Source organism: Alosa alosa, chromosome 11, assembly GCF_017589495.1.
Source record: "Alosa alosa isolate M-15738 ecotype Scorff River chromosome 11, AALO_Geno_1.1, whole genome shotgun sequence".
Classification (NCBI taxonomy): domain Eukaryota; kingdom Metazoa; phylum Chordata; class Actinopteri; order Clupeiformes; family Clupeidae; genus Alosa; species Alosa alosa.
Window position 1 is genome coordinate 967055 of NC_063199.1, and position 24811 is coordinate 991865.

At 39.4% G+C, this 24811-nt stretch overlaps 1 protein-coding gene across 1 annotated transcript in view; it reads left to right on the forward strand.

Annotated features, from left to right (window-relative positions):
• Positions 1–224: 224 nt before the first annotated feature.
• Positions 225–24811, forward strand: part of cep290 (centrosomal protein 290) — a gene marked incomplete in the record, with an annotated part of 207938 nt that continues 183351 nt past the window's right edge. The window contains 1 exon segment of the mRNA XM_048256361.1: positions 225–778. Coding sequence (XP_048112318.1) covers positions 698–778 — 81 coding nt within the window.

A 24811-nucleotide genomic window follows, 5' to 3' on the forward strand; every position in this document is an offset into this window, starting at 1 on the left:
TTTTTTGAGAGTACTAACTCTCTTCATAGTAAAAACAATACCAAATAGATTTTTTGAATTTAATATAAGATTAATAACACTTGGTTAGATTTTATTTTTTGCAGGGCTGTTAATGATTTTTTAAAAGTCATCTCTGAACTTCTTCAGTGCTGGACCGGTTTCACCATGTTGGACATCTAGTTCCTACTTTTATTTTGAAGGAATGTCGAGTAGCGGATGAAACACCTTCGTAGGGTTGCTATCAGGGTTGCTAGCCAAACACTGTGGAAAGAACCTCTTTGATACACAAGGAATTTACCCATTACAACCATACCTAGACTGTAAAAACAAGATATTTTATCCCATTAAGTTATCAGTAGTACTACCGCTTCGTGTTCAGGTGTAAGTTTATCTGAGTGAATGCGGTAGTTCTAGCAGCTAGCACTAGAGGTTTTAACTAACGTTCGTTGTGTTCGGCTTAAACATCAACGTTGACTAAACACAGTGGCTATAGTCCTAGCTTCTAACGTTAACGTTAATAACTGTTAGTGCTACACGTGTTAACGTCAGTTTGGTTAATGTTATTCATAGCGAACTTAGATAATATTAACCTAAAAAGATTAGTTAGTCCTGAATTTCGAAATGTTTGTAGAAGCTAGAATTAAATCTTAACTCGGGACTTTTGATTTCGAGTGAATAAATTAACCCAACCTGCAAAATGTTAGATTGGAATGAGATTGAAAATGTTGATCCAGATGAACTGGGAAACGTCGAGGCACTTGTCGACACATTACTTCAGGTAAGTTGTTGCCTATTTATTTATACCAGTGAAGTGAACTATTTTAACATATCGTACATCAATACTGCGTTCGGGTAACGTTATCAATGGATATGTATGGCAAGCCAACGATGACATTATTACGTCTAACAGTTAGCTTCTAGTTTTAAGATAAAACCGCCGTATTATTATTATTAACTAGAAAATGGAATTCCAGGGAATTACCATTGCATGTAAATGCAAAAAAGCTGCTGTGTATAACATTACATTACTTACAGTATGATTATTCAGATTACATAGACGTGTCCAGTATTCTTGAAAACCACTTACTTGATTAGATGTTAGCTTAGAGTATATGACAGTCAGTAAAAATAAATTGTTAATTCAATATTGATCAACATTCTTTGTTTTAATACAGCAGAATGATACTCAGAATACACTAATGAACAATTAACAACCAATGTAAGCTTGAAGTAAAAAAAATCACAGTTGTGTGTGTGTGTATATATAAACAGAACTTGATAATGCCAATCATATTATCCTAAGACAGATCTATTTATCAGTGGTAATTCTGAAATGGCAGCAAGAGCTAGAGGTCTCAGTTAATTGTAAAAAATAGGTCACTTTTGATGGTGATAAAGACTGAAGAACAAGATCCAGCCTTTCAGATGATCAGTTTTAGACAGAACTTAGGTTAGAATCTTAATTTTCACACAGCACAGCTCAGGTCTAAAAACGGAGGTCTAACAGCACAGCTAAGTTTCACAAATGTCACAGCACATTATTCAAATGTATGCATGCTTCATATAGTTGTTGGCATAGTCCTCCTGCAACAATATAATACCAGAGCCCGTCTACGGAGAGCCTTGCCACTCCGTATTAAGTAAGTCCCATTGTACCGAATTTTGGATGCAGTTCCACCAGAGTTCCACTGGGGGCGATCGCCATGAGTGCAGAATGAATGGGAGTCAATGGAGCTAGACAGCTAAATTGGTCTCTTTCACCTGATTGTCGTGGACAAATCTCAGATTTGATTGTAGTTTGTATAACTTCAACATGGGTTATAGGTCAAAAGTTGAATGAACGAGTACTTATGTCCTTTTGATTTCTTACAGGTTGGGTCGTTGTTGCACATAACACGCTAGCATTGTGCTAATGAATGACGTCATTGACACATTTGAAAGGCTTTTTAGAACAATTAAGTGACTTTAAAAAATATAATACTCAACCAAGTGTATTTTCTTTGCCTCCCCTTTCGAATGCAATAGGGTCAATGACGTATAAGGCCTTTAAGAGGCCCATTTTTTAAAAACTTGAAATAATAATATATTTGGCTATTTTCTAAACATTTGGAGTGTAGTCTACACATGCAAGTGTGTGAAAACTTCAAACAAAGATATTTTAGTGCTTTTAAACTCAAATGAATAGGGCAACGACCTTAAAAAAGTCATTTGGGGCGACCGTAATTTATCTTAAAATTAATAGATTTCCTTTACATAAGTTATATTTGAATAAGTATCAGTAATTACAGTGCATGAAAATGCACTGTTTTGTTATCCGAAGTCTTCTTCTTCTTCTTCTTCCCACCAAATTTCTGCGTCTAATTCAGCTTCAACCGTTTAACGTAGAAACTTCGTTCAAACTTTGTAACGTAGGTCTTGAAAAGGAGACTTGAGGAATGTATTTTTCACTTTTGTAAACTTTATACTTTTTTGAGATATTAATAAAAAACAAGCTTATTTTCCCCATAGACTTTGTATGGGGACTATGACATCATAATGGGCTAATTAACTTGATTTGCACCTGTATCAACTTCCAGCTGCTCAACTAGGTCCCATCAAAAAGCTAGTTAAACTGATTGCACCTGTATCACTGCTTTCTGCTCAATTAGGCCAACTCTCTCTGTGTATCTCCATTCTACAAGGATATAAGGCACATTCCATCCAACTTTCTATCCATTCATCCTCTTCAAACCATTCACTCATCTACCCATTAAACCATCCCATCAACATTCATTAAACAATCTGCCTATCAACATCCATTCAACTTTCTGTCTATCAACATCCATTACACTATCTATATTTAACTTTTAAACTATACTCTGTCTCAGGCTTTAAACATACAATCTGGCTCTACAGATCCTGTTCAACTATTTCCTCTGCCCACAACTGTTTCAAAATAAATTTCCTCACTACAATAATTCACTATTAAATAATTACTATTTATATAAATATAAATAACTATTTAAACTACTCAACTATTTAACTGTTCAGCCATTTCAACTGTCAGTTGTTATCAACTATGACTTCTGTCAACTGTTATCAAATAAAAGTTTGTTTTGCATTTTATGTATATATAGATGTTTATATTTTCATGCGCTGGTAATTTCCTCGAAATTACATTTTCTAGTTAATTGAACTGTTTAAGAAAGATATTCTCATGTGTCCTTTCATTTATTGCAAATGATGTTAAATACATTTTTATCTATAATGGCAGTGTCACCCTCATAAAGCAATTACATATTTATTTTACTCATATAATCCATAAAACTGATTTAAAATGTGTAGATATAGTATCCACTTATTCATGTTATACCAATGAATTATATTTCAACCAAAATGGACAAACATTATTTTTTTAATTTACTACAGAATTGAATATGGTTGGTTACCCCACATGACAAGTGGTCGCCCCACATGATGAAAAACAGCAAGCAATTAAGACTATTCAATGATTTTGATAGTTAAAACACATTTAATGAAATTTTATGAAGAATCAGCATATCCATTTCATTTGACACATTTCATAACATTAACAGTTTCCTCACCAGGGCTAACATTTTTTTCCAGGAACACTTGTGTGCCCAAGTTAAAAAATCTAGGAGCACAGAGAAAAATTTGGGCGCACAGTCAGTTCTGTACTTAACTTAAACATAATCTAACATTACACTGCAGCTAACACTTAAACATGCCAGTGCACCAATTGCGAATATTAAGAATGACTGACAACATTTAGGCTACAGGAAATAGGATTTTAAAGATCAGAGCCTACTTTATTTACAGTCTGTTCTATTTTCCTACATTTTGTTAATGTAAAATAGTATAATACATTGCCATATTTGCATTTAGCCTGTATATCAAGTATCCTGCCAAATGTAGGCTAATTTATTTATTTGTGAATCCATCTGTAGCTAATCCAAATATGCCAATGGTGACCTATCTGACTGCATAGGCTACTGCCTAAAACAGCTAACTACAACATTTTCTCATCCACAAAACCCAACATAGGCTAATCAAGGATATATATATTTTTTTATACTTTTACTTTTTATTTGAAATATCTGCATTGATGGGGGCAGTAGGCAAACGTTAGGCCTACTTTCGTTTTGCACTTCAGCTTGTATTCAGTGTAAACAAACAAGCATGCGTGGAAGCCTGGAGTTGTCAGTAGCGTTCTACCTTTGAATAAAATGGGAGTATTACGGGAAGCTACTTTTGTGCCTGTTCGCTACAGCTATATTTTGCATATTGCAGCCAATACGTCAACTGGGCTAAAAGGCATGTTAGGTTACCTTTTCTTCTCTCACTGCATTCTCAGAATCTCATCCTGTTCCTCCAAAATCCGATGAATTCGGTGGATAGAAGAACTAATTTCTTCAGTCTTTGCATCTTGGCTGGCTAGTCTAACTTTCCACTTTTTTCGTGCTCTTGATTTGATAGAAGCGACTACTAGCGAGTCACAACGCGAAACTGCTAACGTTGATGGGAGTTGTAGTTTTTATGCTGCATTCGCGACGTGATTCTATGGTTTGCACCAGTAATGTTTCTTAATGTTGCGGTGTATTTTGTAGACAAACATTGACATGGTTAGAAGTCATTTGCACCAGTGCGCCTAAATATTTTTTTGACCTCGCACGCCATCATTTTTACTCGCATGTGCGAGTGAAATAGGCGCACTGTAGAGCCCTGCTCACTATTAGTCAGGATTAGGGGTGGGCGATATGGACACAAAATAATATCTCGATATTTTTTGTGATTTTGACGATAACGATAATTAGTCTATCCTTTAAAAAAAATTGTAGAAGTCTGAATTACTTTACAGCTCATTATTTATGAATAGCATCAATACAATAATAACCAATAACCTATCCTGTGACTTTTTAACCAAATCAACCAATGATTTGTCACTCTGACACATTTCCAATTTTGCCCACTTGTGTGGCAATGGCATGGTCTAGCCAGCTACATTAAAGAAGATGACTAGGCCTAACAGTTTCTCAACAGAAAGTCTGAAGCTGAAGTTCCTTTCAAAAACCTATACTTAGGATTCACTGTAAAACTAAGCAGACCAACAGAGTACATCTAAGTTATTTCCTTCGATGTTTTGTTTTAAGAGAAATCATGTAGGCTAGCATTCCAAGTTACAGAATAGAAACTAATGCATTAGCTTATGGATAATGTATGAGAAATCCCATAGAGATGCTAACGGTTAGCATAATCGATACACGTAGATATTTAGAGCGAACTTCAGTCCATTTACAAAAGGGTTACATGAGATGAGTTTTTTTTTTTCAACTGACTATTAAAATACTCAAAGGCAAATGTTTTCTCTCCATATAATACCATGTCGGAAAAAATGTGACGGTCTCATTAATGCTACGTGAACAGAAGTAGCTGCACAAAATCCCAAGTAGGTTACGTCTGGATCTCGCTACACAAAATAAACATTAGGTCTGCGTGTGACAACGTGGACCCACTAGCGATCATGTGACACTTGCTCTGCTGCAACGGGGCTTCTCTTGCATACACCTCCTGGATTTAGTGAATGTATGGGGTTTCAATGCGTGATTTTGAGTGTTTCTTTCCCCATAAGTAATTTAAATACTTCGATAATGTAAATTTGCACATTGTTAAAACAACAATCACGATATTATCTTGAGATCTATATATATCGCCCACCCCTAGTCAGGATATTAGGCAAGATAGTCAGCTCTTGCTACAGGATCTGCATTGATCCGCTGCCTGTAGTGAGCAGTCTTTTCTTTGCTTGTTAGTGGGGCCATCTAGAAAAAAAGTATATTTAAACATACACAGAGTTAGAAAAGGAATTAGAAAAAGTAGAATGAATGCTTAATATTCACACATTTCTCTGATAAAAACATAATAATCAAAAAGAAGTAAGCTTAGTCCTCTCTGAAGTAGGATGGAAATGATTGAAATTTAGAAAAAATATGTGGTGAAATGTTGAAAGTTATTTAAAACAACTAAATGCATATAATGAATGAAAACATTTGCATACAGAAACTACAAATACATGATATGTGTTTTCTATCATTTAAGCAATCAGTGGCGATTCGCCCCACATGATCTTTCGGTCAGCCCCAGATGATGTTTAATCAAGTATAACAGGCTAATGCTTAGCTATAGAACCCAAGCTAGCTTCTTCTCACCACATATCACTGACAAATTTACATTAAAAATAAAGATTTGCGTATAAAACGTATTATTTACAGTCGCCCCCACATGATATCAAAATGTGACGTATACACTGCAGCAGTTTTAAAGAGGATTTGTTTGTAAAAATGAGAGTGACTACTCACCTGCTAGTTGTCTCTGTGGGACCCTCACCATGAGGCTGGCTGATGCAACATCCTCTTTGAGATGATTGTCAAAATAAAAGTCCCTTAATTGTATTTTCTTGATGGTCGCCCCAGATGATATTTCAGACAATGAACATCTTCGGACAAGATTTGTTTGTTTATTATGATTGAATTGTGTGTACAAATGTTTCATAACTTTGTCAATCAATGGAAAACAAGTTTAAAACTTATGCCAAATAGGGTAAGGATTATATTTAAATTATTTTAGTTTGATTTAAAACCAGTTGTCCAAACAGAAGTCAAAGCCGGACGGTCGCCCCACATGATGTTTTCACACTTCAGATGGCAGAAAATGACCAATAGCCAATTATTTTTAAAGAAATAAGAGTGGGCAGATGTATAAGGGAGATGGTAGACATACATGTTATAATTTTATTCATTTTAATGTTTATTAATTGGTAAAAAGTTCAGTCGGACAGAAAAAGCAAGCGTCACGTCTTTGACCCAATACTCAAATTACTTGAAAAAAAAAAAATATCCCAAGAAAAGTGGATTTTGAGGGGTACAGCTCCATAGACCTCCATGCATTCTGCACTCGTGGACGAGCGCCCTCATGTGGAACCATAGAAGGAACTGCAACCAGTTTAGAAACCGGAAGTTTTCCGAGAGTGGCAGTTCTCCCCTTATTAGACATTCTCTGATAATACTCAGAATGTGAAGTCTCAGTGTAGATCTCAGATCTACGTCTATAGTTCAAGGTGCAGATATGTTGAGATATGGTCACATGTTTTTAGGAATTAATGTTAGTGTTAATGTCAGCGATGTATGGTTGGCAGGATGTGCACACAGACAGGCACACGTATGTAATAGGGTCATTCCGTGTCACCCAGTGGCTGGCAGGTCACCCTCTCCCAAAAAATCAGAAAAAAATCACAGGTGTTTGTAGACCAAACCTATGCATAAATCTTAAATAGTATATCTGTATCACTAATGGTTCCAAAACTACAGCCCTTTGAAGTTTGAAGTCATTTTAAGCATCGTGGTGAACAATCCTTTTTGTTCAACTTCCAACATTATTGGCTCTTTTGGTATTTCACACACATTAGTGAAACTATGTGAATAGAAGTACATTTTCCTGTTGAATTAAACAATCCAATCAAATCAGGTGTATCTTGTGTAATTCCCCCTCTGCAAAGCTCTGAAAATGGCTATAAATTCATTATAAAAACATCACCACCTTTGAGGGCTTGTCATTCAAAAAGTATGTGACACAAATTCATCAGATTTTTTTCCTACTCATGTATGTATTATAAGGTCCTGTCCATGCATTAACTTTGGTTGTTATAATTTTAATATTTTCAGAGCATTTTTTTTAAATTGGGCTTGATTTTCAAAAAGCCTGTTTTCATCTTCTCATTTTACCACGTGGACAGTTAACAGGATTTTTTTAGGTTAGGTTTGAATGTCGTTAGCTAACGTTATCGAAACCTAAAGCTAACCAGTCAATTTAAAGTGACGACTTATTAGGGTGGATGACAAATAAGCCTGAAAAAAGGAATTTAAAAAAACTTCAAATATCATCCCTAAAAAGTGTTTATATGTGTTGCTGTATCTCTAAACTTGACTAATATAAAATAAAAAATATATATTTATATGTAAATTTGTCATGTTAGTGCCTAAAATTGTCATATGGTGTGACGTGAAAATAATTTGAAATAAAATGAAAATTAGATACTTTTTTCTACTTTAATTTATGTCACTGTACATTTTAATCACGTTTGCTTTGATATGCAACATTTCCTTGTGAATATTTAGAAGAAAAACCTAAAATTTAACAAGTTATTTTGTCAAGGTGGAGAATGCTCCTAAGTGTAACCAGATATTTTAGCTTAATTCTAATATTTCTTGTAAGAACTCACTCAAAATTCTTGAGGTTCTTGCAGATACCATTTCCTTTGTGTGCTATTGATGTTTTAATGATTTTTCAATTATAAAGTCTTTTTTGTGACATTATTTAATGTCACACCAAATGACATGGTGTCACGCCATATGATGAACTGCACCACTCCACCATGTGTCAGAACAAAACAGGGTTTTTAATGACAATAAAATCATTAACAATGAATTTTGAAGTCACTGTATGAATGGTGTATGCGTGTAACAGCAAAATAGATGAAAGTTTAGTATTTATTTTTTAAACTTACATGGCATGGTAACATTAAAGAAAAAAGTATGAGAAATATGAATTGTACAGATACATTTTTTACCCAATTATCACAGATTTAACAAAAAACATATAATATCTGAATTTAAAACATGATTTTACAAGAACTTTTATGTAAAAATGCAATTTGGTCATAGGGTGTGACAGAAATGTCATATAGTGTGACTTGAAAAAAGCTGTCACACCATATGATGCAGCGTCACACTATATGACATTTTGACAGTTAAGCTAATTTTCTAGACAGTTAAATACAGCTAACTATTATTTAGCATGCAACTGACCACATGGCAGCAGTGCTTTTAAGAATTCATGAAGAATATTTGTGGAAAATAGCTACTTTTTTAGGCAAATGATGTCACACCACAAGACACTAAAATTTGGCCACGATTGATGATGTCAATTCAAAGCTTTTTTATATAAAAATCCAAAAGCAGAACTCACCTCTTGACCATGCCAATTACTCCTGACATTCTATTGTTACTTCCTGATTAAGCAGGGTCCTCTTCCCAATAATAATGTCCAAATGAATGCCCGGGCAAAATATACAATATAGTGTCACGCCATATGACAACCATTTTATGGACAAAATATATTTGATTATAACTTAGTTGGACAGCATGCATAAACATCAAAACTTTCTGTGGTTGTAAAAAACATCCAATTATTGTCTATGCATGGTAAAACTTTAAAGTAATTATACTTTTTATGGATATACACTCTTTTTAGGAAGTTCACACACATGGTGGACAGTCACACCATATGACATTTTTTATGTTTGGATGATTATTTTAAGTCAAAAGTGAAATACAAATCCAATAAATTTAATATGACAGAACTTGAACCTACCAGACCTACAACATTTCCATATCAATTCTTAAAAATTGCCATTTTTTATAAGTGTGTGACACATGGACAGTCTGAATTCTGCTATTTGTCATCTACCCACTAACGTTGTTTAGGTGGGTTTCATAACTTTCCTTATATCAACGGATTGGATAAGTGCTAACGTTAACTATTCCCCTAACGTTAGAACTACAGAGTTTGGCTACTTGTGACCTATCATTTCATACATAGTCTATAGTATAGAATGCTACATAACATAATGTTAGACTACATAAATGAGTCAAATACCAAAAATCGGACCACTTACCTTGTCTGTAGTTAGAGAAATGTGCCTCTGGAGGAGAGTTTTATGAGCAAGTAAAGTATTACGGCAGGCAATGCAATAATATTATTTTATGTGGGGCAGCTAGGACCATAACAAATGTGGAAATAGTTAAGTAGGCCTACATGGATATTTAATGTGTAAAGTACCAATATTATACCAAGTCCCATTCACAGAATAAATGCATGTAGGTGTTTTGAGGAACACCAAAATAAACATTTACAATTTAATAGATTTTTTAGCGCCCCCTCAGGTGAAACACAGCATAGCATTTTGCTCCTTTTATAATGGGGTTAAAGGAACACGCCACCCAATTTAAGTAGTAATATATGTTCTTACCTTAACTTTCACGAGATGAGTCATACCTCTCCCGTGTCGGTACGTGCACTCAAACGCTCTGGTGCGCGGCGAGATTGTGTTAGCATGTTGCTATGCTAGAGGGCTCAGACGTAGCCAGACGTAGAAGTAATCAAAAACATCCACGTTTTCCCGACTTAAATATACAGTTACAGGAGTAGTTGATTAAAATGACTACGGTCAAACAACATGAAACGTGGCGATTTTCCAAGCGAATAAACAGGAGAACTACAATGTGTGGCGCAATAGCACTTGGGAGTTTGCTTGATCGGCTCGAGAGGCACACACACACTAGAGATGCGCTGATGGCAGGGCTCCGAACCGGTTCAAGGAAGGAAAACGAAAACCGAAAACAAACGGAATTTTACGAGGGGCGGAAACGGAAACGAAAACAAAATGGTCTTCAACTGTTCCGGAACAGAAACGTTATTCTGAAATCCACAAAACCGGTTAATAACGTTTTTTTTCGTTCTCTTTATATTTTATAACATTTCACAAAAGCTATGTCAGGGAGACTATTTCCGGTTGTGCGAAAAACAAGCCAGCATCTACACTGTTAATGTGAGCTAACAAGCCACTATGTAGCCAACTACTTAATGTTAGCTGGTGTGGTTGTTATGGATTGATTTCTGCAGTTTGAAAAAAAACCCCGAATAATGGACCTTTGGTCCAAATGTGTACATTTTGTCTTGCTGTTGTAATGTAACCTATCCGTCTGCCACTTCGGATCTTAGGCCAGCTCGTAGCGTAGGCTACTGAAACTGATTTGGAAATTGTTTGTAGCCTATGCGTAATAGCCTATTTTGCCTGTCTACGCCTTGTCGTTTTAAAGTCGGGATTTGAAATGTTTGCGCAATTATAGCCTATTCTATGTAGAAGTGTTAAACGGGAAATTTGAGATCTTGTCAGCAACAGACAGGTTCGTTTATAAACAGGGTTGGAATTATAGTGCAAGCCTTTGAAGATCTCCATATGGATAAAACTTAGGCTACAACCAGGTAAGGAGTTTAGCACGTATCCAGAAATATTTTTGATAAGAAATTATTTATAGGCATAGGTTAGGCCTACAGTAAGTCTGTAGGCTATGGGATGGATAGCCCATCTGAATGTTTTTGGATGCCGCCTGTGATTTATTGGTTGTTTTAATGTATGGGTGATGCAGCGCTGCTGACGTGAGGCTAGAAAGCTCTTGCCTGTTCTAGAAAGACTAATCCAATGCAACAAATATAGCTGCAAGCAGCAATGCGGGGGCCTAACAGAGCGCTATAGCAGGAATGGCGTTGCCATGGCATGAGCAAGCACTCACAGCAAGAGGCCAAATTACACCAATGTCCTTGTGCATTCTCACAATCAGCTACCATGTCCCTCTACCAAGTTTGGACTTCATACATCAAAGTGTTGCTGAGATGTGAGCTCACTTTCTTTATTACAGCACCCCTAGAGGCCAAATGAGACCACTTTCCTTCCATGTCCTCACAATCAACTAATATATCCCAGTACCAAGTTTGGACTTCATACATCGAAGAGTTGCTGAGATACGAGCCCACTTCCTGTATTACAGCGCCCCCTATAGAGGCCAAATGATGCCAATTTCCTACTGTGTCCTCACAATCAGATACGAAGTCCCTGTACCAAGCTTGGACTTCATACATTAAAGTGTCTCCGAGATGTTAGCCCACTTCCTGTTTTGCGGCTTCATCGCCATATTTGATTGGCAGTCATGGGCCAATAAAGTGGAATTTGAAAAATCTGACAAGTATCGTTTGTGCGGCTTGGTCTGAAGATCATCTCCGACAAGTTCTGTGAAAATCGGATGAAATTTGTAACAGCTGAAACTTTCCGTAGAGTTTGGACTAAATCCAATATGGCGGAGGTCCAATATGGCGGAAAGTGATAGGATAGGGGTCGATGAATTCGGGATGGTCCAAGGATTCAGACACTACCTGAATTGTGGAAAGAGTCAAGGATCAAGCGCATGAACACATGTCCAGCATTGAACTGGTGGTGGCGCTAGAGTGTTCAATGCATGAAAATTGCGTGAGTGATTGGGACAGTGTCCTGACTAATGGTATCGAGTTTTGTTATGTTAACTCAAAGTACCACAGAGATGTTAGTCCACTTCCTGTTTGGCGGCTTCATCACCATATTTGATTGGCTGTCACGGGCAAATAAAAATGAAATTGAAGAATCTGACAAGTATCGTTTGTGCGGCTCGGGCAGAAGATCATCTCCACCAAGTTCCATGAAAATCGGATGAAATTTCTGACCACTGAAACTTTTCGTAGAGTTTGGACTAAATACAATATGGCGGAGGTCCAGTATGGCGGAAAGTGACGTAATAGGGGTCATTGAACTTAGGTCGGTCCAGGGATTCCAACGGTGCCTGATATGTGAAAATCGGACGCACCGTTCAATGGTCACATGCGTGAATGCAGTCCAGGTTCGACCCATTGGTGGCGCTAGAGTGTTGGGCATAGAGTTCTGGAATTTGGTGAGCGTGATCATGGGACAGTGCTGAATCAGTGTGCCAAATTTCATAACTTTAGACCCAGCGGTTTAATTTTTTCGCCAGATTTTGACCTGTTGGTGGCGCTTAGATGGCTGGGTTTAGAGGTCCGTAAATGAGTGTGAATGGTCAGTGGAGTGTCCCAAACTTTCTGCCAAAAATCTGCACTTTTAGCCAGACGTTCTATGGGCTGCCATAGACTCCAATGGCGGAAGTGTAATAATAGGAAAAGCTAGTAACTCAATGGGTGCCTTCGCAGCTTCGCTGCTAGGCCCCCAAATATAGCTGCAAGCAGCAATGAGGGGGCCAAGCAGTTGAGCAGGAGTTGGGATTGGACTGGACTGGACTTGACTGTGTTGTGTTAGATAGGATTGGATTGGACCTGATTAGATTGGATTGGACAGGACTGGATTTGAAGGTCAACTAATTTATTGTCTGTCCTCAAGATGTACTCCTAAGACTACATACCAAGTTTGTTTTTAAATCGGTGAAAGTATTGATAATTATAGAAACCCTAGTGGTCAAAGGTCACCAAAATAATTGTGCTGTCTTAATATGGGGTCATGACTCTATACAAGTTTAGTTTCAATCGGTGAAAGTGTTAATAAATATAGCGCCCCTAGTGGTCAAAGCACACCAAATTATTTTTTAAATGTTCCAATGGTGAGGACTTGCCTATATATTATTTAAAACAAATGGACATTGTCATAATAGATAGCTCAGAACCTCAGGTTTCTAAAAGTATATAACATGACTATGTTTCAGGTAAGTTGATGGAGTGTATCATTCATTTGTAATCACCTGGCGAGTTTTAATTGTTTTATTCAATAATACTCCATGGGTAGCCTTGGAATGTTCTAAAAGGGTAGTTCTATAAGGTATTCCATGGGGAAAAGAGTTAAAAAATCTTTGTATATTCCCACAAGGTCTTTAGGTGCTCTGAAAATGAGAACCAAAATTATTTTTAAGACTTGTAAGGTCTGCTGTTTAGACCCTGAAGGAATTTATTTTCTGTTCATTGTTTTTTGTGAGTGTTTCTACTTATCTCAGTAAGGAAAATAAATCAAGAGCCTATGTTGAGTACAAATATGTCTTCTGAAGGCTTAAACAGAGCCCAGCCAAAAACTTCAATAAAATTTGTATCAACTTTGAGGGACAGCTATGACCATGCAGGATAATCCAGACCAAACGTGACGATTTTGCTACATACTATTCCTATTTATGTACCAGCATGCAAAATGTGAGCCTCCTACATGGTTTAGTTCTTGCGCTGTGGGCTTTTGAACTTTGACAAAAAAAAGAGGCAGAACAAAATCGACACCCCCCTCCCCCTGTAAAACTGGCTGGATCTTGGAAAGTATTGATCTTACATAAGAGTAATTTTACAGTGTGTCTCCTGGGTAACATAGGTACACCTGGTAATTTTTTCAGAATTTTTTGAGACCTAAGTGCGTGGGCCCTGGTTGAATTGACGTGGAATGACCCCAGGGGTAATTGGGCTTATTGATGGGTCACTTTTTCCAATCAAAGCTCCAAGTGGCCCAAGTGAGCCGGCATACGTGTGCCGTAAAGGATACCATGCCATTAACGTTCAGGCCATAGGGGACCAAAATATGGTTATACGGCATTTGGTGGCAAAGTGGCCTGGATCCATCCATGATTCATTCATATTCAACACCAGGTAGGTCTCTGACATTAACATAAATTATTGTTTTACAGACTTCATTATAGGCTCCACTCAAATACTATTTAAAATATGAAATGTGCCCATTTACAGTGATATCAATGCTTACCTAAGTGAGGGCAGGGCAAGTGGATGGCTTTTGGGAGACTCGGGATACCCCTTGAAACCCTACCTAATGACACCAGTCATGAATGAGCAGACAGAGGCAGAGAGGAAGTATAATGTGGCACACAAAAGGTGCCGTAGCCGTCAGGAGAGGCTTTATGGTATATGGAAAGGAAGGTGAGACATACTGCTTTGGTGCATTCAATAGTGTAGATAAGGTAGTAACCCTGAGTGTAGTAACCCTGAAGAAGAAGCTAGTGTTAAACTATACACTTCAAAAGCAATGTAGCAAATGTATAAGTTTAATATTATTTAATATTAATATGGACTGTAACATCATACCAAAAAGGAAAGCATGTTACCATGACGGCAATACAAACTAACTGGTTAATTGGTGCACTGCTGGTTAATTTATGCTGTTGTAGATGGAGATGCCATGATAAGAGTGGGGGATATCTTCAGTATTCCCCTGAGAGAGTGGTGATGTTTGTGAATGCCACTGCTGTGCTGCACAACATATGCAGGATGGCTAATCTCCCGGACCCTGAAAACATCCCGGTTGAAGATGAGGAGGAAGGCCATGATGGCATAGGCCTACATGATGGTGCACAGACTGGCAGAAATGCCAGAAACAACTTAATTGCACATTATTATTGGGGGCCAAGCAGCGAAGCTGCGAAGGCACCCATTGTGTTTCTATGATTTCTTATTATTGGGGGCCAAGCAGCGAAGCTGCGAAGGCACCCATTGTGTTTCTACTGTTTCTTATTATTATTCCTCTGCCATTGAAGTCTATGGCAGCCCATAGAACCGTCATAGAAACCATAGAAAGTTGTGAAATTTGGCACACTAATTAGGCTGAGTCCCATGATTAATGTCACCCAGTTTCATGTCGGCAACTTAAGCGCTCTAGCGCCACCAACAGGCCAAAGTTGGACGTGCGTTCACGCACGTAACTTTTGACCTGTTGGTCCGATTTTGAAAAATGAGGTACCGTTGGAATCCTTGGACCAAGCCGAGTTCAACGCACACTATGACGTCATTTTCCGCCATGATGGATTTTCCGCCATTTTGGATTTCATCAAAATCACTTAAAACGTATCAGAGGTCACACATTTTGTCCGATCGACACCAAACTTCACAGATATCATCTACAGACCATGCCTCATTAATGCATTGCTTTTTGTCTTCGAACTAAAACCGTTCGCGTAACAGCTAATCGAAATTTGCGGCTTAATCCTGGCCAAACAGGAAGTGAGCTCATATCTCAGCAACCCATTCATCTATCATAACCAAACTTAGTCCATGGACTCAGGACCCAATCAGGGGGACGCTCAAGAAATCTGGTGACCTTTGACCTCTAGGGGGCGCTGTAATTAAGAAACATGCCTTTTGGCCTGTAGCAGCAGTTGTGCTTAGAATTAAAACGCACTAGTGCTGTCTGGTAATACTGTTGGAGGTCCTTAGGCCGACCCAAGCCGTTTTGTGATGTCATCGTAATTGATTCGGCCGCCATATTGAATTTAATTAAAAACACATATAAGTTTTCGCAGGTCACAAATTTCATCTGTTCCTCACCAAAATTGGCAGAGACCATCTTCAGACCATGCCTGATGAGTGCATTGCTTTCTGGAACAATTGACAGAAGCTTTGGCCTGTACCAGCCAATCAAAATTTGCGGCAAAGCCGCCAAACAGGAAGTGATTTCATATCTCAGCAACGCTTTCATGTATCAAAACCAAACTTAGTACATGTACCTCAGACCACATCGGGAGGACGCTCAAGAAATTTGGTGACATTTGACCTCTAGGGGGCTCCAAGAATTGACAAAAAAAATGCATTTTGGCCAGTAGTTGCTGATGCGCATTATTTTGCAATGGAAGTCAATGGCAGCCCATAGAACCGTCTGGTAAAAAGTTATACAATTTTGCACACTATTTGGGGACAGTCCAATAATTCATTTCACCAAGTTTCATGCCGGCACCTCAAGCGCTCTAGCGCCACCAACAGGCCAAAGTTGGACTTGTGTTCACGGACGTAACTTTTGACCTGTTGACCCGGATGGCAAAATGAGGTATCATTGGAATCCTTGGGCCAAGCTGAGTTCAACACATCCTATGACGCCAATTTTTGACCTCTGTGTTTAAATCACAGCAAGTGTGATCATATCTCAGTCAATCTTTTATTTTGATGTGAAACTGATGACCGCAAGTTCCATCTAGTTCATTCTAATATTGTGCGTGCAAAGGGTGGGACGGGTGGGATGGGCAGGGGCGGGCGGGCGGTGGGCTGGCTGGGGGGGGCGGTGACACTCAGCCCTGGTTCAGCCCCACAAAATCAGTTATGTTTTGATGTGAAACTTGACCTTGTAACTCAGCCAATCTTGGGTTGTATGGCATGGAACTTGCTGTGACTGCTTAAGGCTATATGTCTGATGCAACGGCATTGACTTACATGGCAAAATCTGGCCTGCTGATCTCACTGCTTGGCCCCTCATTGCTGCTTGCAGCTATATTTAGTTAACATCTTTCCTCTGCCATTGGAGTCTATGGCAGCCCATGGAACCGAAACCATAAAAGTTGTGAAATTTGGCACACTGATTGGGGACAGGCCAATGATTAATTTCACCAAGATTCATGTCGGCACCTTGAGGGCTCTAAGCGCCACCAACAGGCCAAAGTTGGACGTCGCGTTCCGCCGCGTAACTTTTGACCCATAGGCCCAATTGTCAAAAATGAGGTATCATTGGAATCCTTGGACCAAGCCGAGTTCAACGCACCCTATGACGTGATTTTCCGCCATTTTGGATTTCATCAAAAACACTAAAAAGTTTTCACAGGTCACAAATTTTGTCCGATCCACACCAAACTTGACAGATATCATTTACAGACCATGCCTCATTAATGCATTGCTTTTTTTTGTCTTGAAAAAAAATCGAAAAGCCAATCGAAATATGCGGCAAAGCCACCAAACAGGAAGTGAGCTCATATCTCAGCAACCCATTGATCTATCATAACCAAACTTAGTACATGGACTCAGGACCCCATCAGGGGTGACGCTCAAGAAATCTGGTGACCTTTGACCTCTAGGGGGCGCTGTAATAAAGAAACATGCCTTTTGGCCTGTAGCTGCTGTTGTGCTTAGAATTAAAATACACTAGTGGTGTCTGGTAATACTGTTGGAGGTCCTTAGGCCGCCACCCAAGCGTTTTTGGGATGTCATAAGTAATTGATTGGCAGCCATATTGGATTTAATCAAAAACACATATAGGTTTTCGCAGGTCACAAATTTCATCTGTTCCTCACCAAAATTGGCAGAGACCATCTTCAGACCATGCCTGATCAGTGCATTGCTTTCTGGAACAATTGACAGAAAGCTTTGGCCTGTACCAGCCAATCAAAATTTTGCGACAAAGCCGGAAACAGGAAGTGATTTCATATCTCACAGCGGCTTTCATGTATCAAAACCAAACTTAGTACATGTACCTCAGACCACATCTCCGGAGGGCGCTCAAGAAATTTGGTGACATTTGACCTCTAGGGGGCTCCGTAATTGACAAAAAATGCATTTTGGCCAGTAGTTGCTGATGCATTATTTTGCAATGGAAGTCAATGGCAGCCCATAGAACCGTCTGGTAAAAAAGTTATACAATTTGCACACTATTTGGGGACAGTCAATAATTCATTTCACCAAGTTTCATGCGACACCTCAAGCTCTAAGCGCCATAACAGGCAAAGTTGGACTTGTGTTCCTGGGGCGTAACTTTTTTTGACCTGTTGACCGGATGGCAAAATGAGGTATCATTGGAATCCCTTAGGCCAAGCTGAGTTCAACACATCCTATGGCGTCAATTTTTGACCTCTGTGTTTTAAATCACAGCAAGTGTGATCATATCTCAGTCAATCTTTTATTTTTGATGTGAAACTGATGACCTTAAAGTTCCATCTAGTTCATTCTAATATTGATAGTGCAAGGGGTGGAGACGGGGTGGGATGGGCAGGGAGTTCTTTGGTGGGCTGGCTGGGGGAGGCGGCTTGACACTCAGCCCTGGTTCAGCCCCAAAAAATCAGTTTATGTTTGATGTGAAACTTGACCTTGTAACTCAGCCAATCTTGGGTTGTATGGCTGGAACTTGCTGTGACTGCTAAAGGCTATATGTCTGATGCAGCGGCATTGACTTACATGGCAAATCTGGCCTGCTGATCTCACTGCTTGGCCCCCTCATTGCTGCTTGCAGCTATATTTAGTTAACATCTTTTCCTCTGCCATTGGGTCTATGGCAGCCCATGGGCTTCCGTCTGGTGAAAAGTTGTGAAATTTGGCACACTGATTGGGGACAGGCCAATGATTAATTTCACCAAGATTCATGCCGGCACCTTGAGGGGCTCTAGCGCCACCAACAGGCCAAAAAAAAGTTGGACGCGCGTTCACGCCCGCGTAACTTTGACCCATAGGCCCAAGTGTCAAAAATGAGGTATCATTGAATCCTTGGACCAAGCGAGTTCAACGCGCACCCTATGGCGTGATTTTCCGCCATTTTGGATTTCATCAAAAACACTAAAAAGTTTTCACAGGTCACAAATTTTGTCCGATCCACACCAAACCTGACACACATGATTTTCAGACCAAGCCGCTAAAAGAAAGCCAATGTCGAAATATCGCGGCAAAGCCATAAACAGGAAGTGAGCTCATATCTCAGCAACCCATTGATCTATCATAACCAAACTTTAGTACATGGACTCAGGACCCCATCAGGGTGACGCTCAAAATCTGGTGACCTTTGACCTCTAGGGGGGCTGTAATAAAGAAACATGCCTTTTGGCCTGTAGCTGCTGTTGTGCTTAGGAATAAAAATACACTAGTGGTGTCTGGTAATACTGTTGGAGGTCCTTAGGCGACCCAAGCCAACTTGGGATGTCATAAATTGATTCGGCAGCCATATTGGATTTAATCAAAAAACGCATTACAGGTTTCGCGAGGTCACAAATTTCAGCGGATCCTCACCAAAATTGGCAGAGACCATCTTCAGACCATGCCTTATCAGTGCATTGCTTTTTGGAACAATTGACACTAGCATTCGGCTGTAACAGCCAATCGAAATCCTGTAAGCAAAAGCATGCAAACAGGAAGTGAGCTCATATCTCAGCAATTAGTTATGTTTTGATGTGACACTAGTTGAAAGTGTTGATTGTGGAAGTCTGCTGAGTTCTGTCTTGTCGCCATGGCTACTTCAGCCTATTCTGCTTGGCCCTCTCATTGCTGCTTGCAGCTATATTTATTAATACTTCCGTGGAAATGCATGGATTCCAGTTGCTGCTACTGGAAGAAACTGGAATCCATGCATTTCCACTGAATTATTTTTGGAATCTGATCCCTTATCATACCTGTTCATTCTTACTTTCGTTGCTTTCGACTTATGGTGACTAAATTCAAGATGGCTGCAAGCAGCTAAACTTCATGAAGATACTGTCTGTATAAATCGTCTTGTAAGTAAACTACCAGTGCTTTTTTCAAAGTTCTCAATGTCTCGTTTTTTTTAAATGTCAGGGCCCTTGGAAGTCTACCAATGAAGTGTGGAGATACATTGAGCCTCGTAAAATGGTGTAAAACAGTGATTTATTTGCATGGCGGAAGCACCACCATTGAAAAAAAGCTGTTGGTAGCATCGGCTAACTAAGCCAGATTTTGGAGTGCTGGGGACAAGCTGAGATGGGCTATGAGACATACCGCATTACACACCTCGGTATCATGTTTCAACACACTTTAGGTCAATATCACACCGGAATTCTCCTTTAAGTTAGGATGAGCAGTTAGGATTCTTTCTGTAATGAGGCCCCAGAGCCAATGTAGTGAGTTTGATTTTGATACGTGAAAGCTTTGTCGAGATCTGAGTTCACTTCCTGTTTGGCGGCTTTGCCGCCAATTTTGATTGGTCGTGACTGGTGACCAGTTTTGATTATGGGTCTCAAAGGCAATGCAATTATGAGACATGGTCTGAAGATCACCTGTGCCAAGGTTCATGAAAATTGGATGAAGTTTGTGACCTATGAAAACTTTGAAGTGTTTTTGATGAAATCCAATATGGCGGAGGTCCAATATGGCGGAGAGTAACGTAATAGGAGTTATTGAACTCCGGTCGGTACAGGGGTTCCAACTATATATGGATGTTCAAAATTAAATATACGGTTCCAGGGCTTAAATTTCACTGCGGGATTGCGGGTATTGCGCATAATTTGTTCAAGTCCCGCAACTCTAGCCATCATAATGCGAGAAATTCACGCATACACTTTTACAGCCTGCTGATGACGTTAATATAGCCTAATCATTAAGTGGCGTGAATGCGGTGCTATTGACCGGACTGATCAACTGCCGAGTTGAATTGAACATAGCCTCATGCAGACGCACACATACACGGAGAGAGAGAGAGAACCACTTTGCGCTTACGCAAATAGGCTACGCTACCATGGCAAACTTTTACATCTTGAAAGAGCTCCTTGGTAACTATCCTGCTAGCTCAGGTCACGTCAACACTTGATCCCAGAAAGATTGTCTTCGACATGTTAGTTTTTTGAACATTTATTGGATCTAATGACATAGAAAACATAATGATTTGCATACACATACCGCGACTATGCACAACTTTTTATTCACTAGCGACTATAGCCTAAAACCGTCAGGTTGAAGGGGGCTAATTACTCCATAGAATTACTCTCCACGTATTTTCTTAAAGTGACAGGCACTCAATTACACCTACTCATCAGCAATGTGCACTCAATTGGACCTAAACACCACATTAAAGATATGCCTAAGTGTTATAGGTTAAACGTCAATATGAGGCATTCAAATTACTAAATATGTTTAGCTACTAGTAATTACTAGTAAAATGCTATACTTAAAAAAAATGCATTATTAAATAAATACACTCTATATGAATTCAAAATATATGATAGAAACATATCACATAAGCTATCATTTTCAGTGTGTGTGTTTGTGTGTGTGGAGAGAGTCAAGCAGAATCTAGGATGTCCACTGTTGTGAATGATCCCACTACAGTATATATTACTGATGACGCCAGGGTGGTGGGGGCCCCAAAATCAAACACTTTTTTTTAAAAAAAGTATCGAAGTATTGAAATCGCAATTCTTGACTTGGTATCAGAATCGACCCCCTCCCCCCAAATTGTGTAAATCCCCCCTACATGAATAACCTAAGGGGGGAATTCCCCCCCATTTTGAAAAATGAATTTTAAGCCCTGGGTTCAAAAGTTAAGTGCATGGATGCAACGCCAACTTTGACCCATTGGTGGCGCTAAACTGCCTGGGGTTCAGACTTGAAAATTGGTGAAATGGAATATGGGAATGTATGGAATCAATGTGCCAAATTTCACAACTTTTTATTATAGCCTTCTATGGCAGAGGAAAGATGTGTAAATATAGCTGCAAGCAGCAATGAGGGGGCCAAGCAGTTGAGCAGGAGTTGTCATGGAAACCCAATGTTGCTACATTATACACACACCCAATTAACCCCCCCCCCCATCCCACACACAGACATATACACAGATAAACTTCCTATCCCACACATCCCAATAGCTCCCCACACATACGCACACCTCAAACATCACCATTTATTGTGCATCCTCAGGTTGTAGTCACGAGTCCACATATCAAGTTTGGTGTTGATACGAGAAAGTGTTGATAATTATAGCACCCCTAGTGGTCAAAGCTCACTAAATATATTGTGCGTCTTCAGGATGTTCCCGAGTCCATGTACCAAGTTTGGTGTCGATACGAGAAAGTTTTGCTGATTATAGCGCCCCTAGTGGTCAAAGTTCACTAAATGTATTGTCCTTATTCAGAATGTGGTCCCGAGTCCAGGTATCAAGTTTGGTGTCGATACGAGAAAGTGTTGCAAATTATAGCACCCCTAGTGGTCAAAGGTCGCTAAAATTATTGTATTTCCTCAGGATGTGCTCCCGAGTCAATCAGCCAAGTTTGGTTTTGATATGTGAAAGCATTGCTGAAATATGAGCACACTTCCTGTGATTATAGCACGACATAGTGGTCAAAATTTACCACATTTCTTGAGCGTCCTCCTGATTGGGTCCTGAGCCCATATACCTAGTTTGGTTTTGATATGTGAAAGCATTGCTGAGATATCACTTCACTTCCTGTTTGGCGGCTTTGCAGCCAAACTTGATTGGTTGTCAAGGGCGACAGGTTTCATAGATGGCTCCGAAGAGCAATACTTTTATGATTCATGGTCTGACGATCATCTGCGACAAGTTTCGTCAAAATCGGACAAACTTTATGACCTTTGATTCCTTTTAAGTGTTTTTGATTAAATCCAATATGGCGGAAGATCCAACATGGCGGAAATTGACGTCATGGGGTGCGTTGAGTTCGGCCTCATCCAAGGATTCCAAGTATACCTCAATTTGTATGGTTGAAACTTTAAGCGCATAGATGTAATGCAAAATCTGACTCATTGGGGGCGCTAGAGCACATGACATGAAACTTAGTTAAATTAATCATATGACTATACCGAATCAATGTGCCAAATTTTCCAACTTTTTACTGTATGATTCAACGGCAAATGAGCGTTTCGTTATTATAATAATAATAATAATAATAAATATAGCTGCAAGCAGCAATGTGGGGGCCAAGCAGTTGAGCAGGAGTTGTCATGGCAACACAATGTTGTTACATTATACACACACCCAATTAACCCCCTGTCCCACACACACACATATACACAGATAAACCTCCTTTCCCACGCACCCCAATAACCCCCAACACATACGCATACCTCAAACATCACCAAATTTATTGTGCGTAGTCAGGTTGTAGTCATTTGTCCACATACCAAGTTTGGTGTCTATACGAGACAGTGTTGATAATTATAGCACCCCTAGTGGTCAAAAGTTACCAAATTTATTGTGCGTCCTCAGGTTGTAGTCACGAGTCCACATACCAAGTTTGGTGTTGATACGAGAAAGTGTTGCAAATTATAGCACCCCTAGTGGTCAAAGGTTGCTAAAATTATTGTCTGTCCTCAGGATGAGGTCCCAAGTCCATATACTAAGTTTGGTTTCAATATGTGAAAGCATTGCTGAAATATGAGCCCACTTCATGTGATTATAGCACCACCTATAGGTCAAAAGTCATCAAATTTGTTGAGCCTCCTCCTAATTGCGTCCTGAGACCCTGTACTGAGTTTGGTGTTGATATGTGAAAGCCTTGCTGAGATCACTTCACTTCCTGTTTGGCGGCTTTGCCGCCAAACGTGATTGGTCGTCACAGGCAACCGGTTTGGAATATGTCTCCAAAAAGCAATGCGTTTATGAGTCATGGTCTGACGATCATCTGCGTCAAGTTTCGTGAAAATCGGAGAAACTTTGTGACCTTTGATGCCTTTTAAATGTTTTTGGTAAAATCCAATATGGCGGCCGAATCAATTATGTTGACGTCACATGTTTGCATGTGTCGGCCTAAGGACCTCTCAAAGTATTATTAGACATCACTAATATGTTTTAATTCCAAACACATCACCCGTTACAGGCCAAAACGTAAAATTGCTAATTATAGCGCCACCTATAGGTCAAAAGTCATCAAATTTATTGAGCCTCCTCCTAATTGGGTCCTGAGACCCTGTACTGAGTTTGGTGTTGATACGCGAAAGCCTTGCTGAGATCACTCCACTTCCTTTTTGGCGGCTTCAAACTGTATGGTTCAATGGCAAATTAGCGTTTTGTTATAATAATAATAATAACAAGAACACATAGAATCACTATGGGTTGCCTCGCAGCTTCGCTGCTTGGCCCCCAAATATAGCTGCAAGCAGCAATGAGGGGGCCAAGCAGTTGAGCAGGAGTTGTCATGGCAACCCAATGTTGCTACATTATACACACACCCAATTAACCCCACCGTCCCACACACACACACTGTTGATACGAGAAAGTGTTGATAATTATAGCACCCCTAGTGGTCAAAGCTCACTAAATATATTGTGCGTCTTCAGGATGTGTTCCCGAGTCCATGTACCAAGTTTGGTGTCGATACGAGAAAGTTTTGCTAATTATAGCGCCCCTAGTGGTCAAAGTACACCAAATGTATTGTGTGTCCTCAGGATCGGGTCCCGAGTCCATATACCAAGTTTGGTTTTGATACGTAAAGGCGTTGCTGAGATATGAGCTAATTTCCTGTATCTCTAGCGCCCCCCTAGTGGACGAAGGTCACCAAATGTATTGTGTGTCCTCAGGATGGGGTCCTAAGTCCATATACCATGTTTGGTTTCTATATGTGAAAGCATTGCTGAGATATGACACTACTTCCTGTGATTATAGCACCCCCCTAGTGGTCAAAAGACTCCAAATTTATTGTGCGTCTTCAGGATGGGGTCTCAAGTCCATATACCA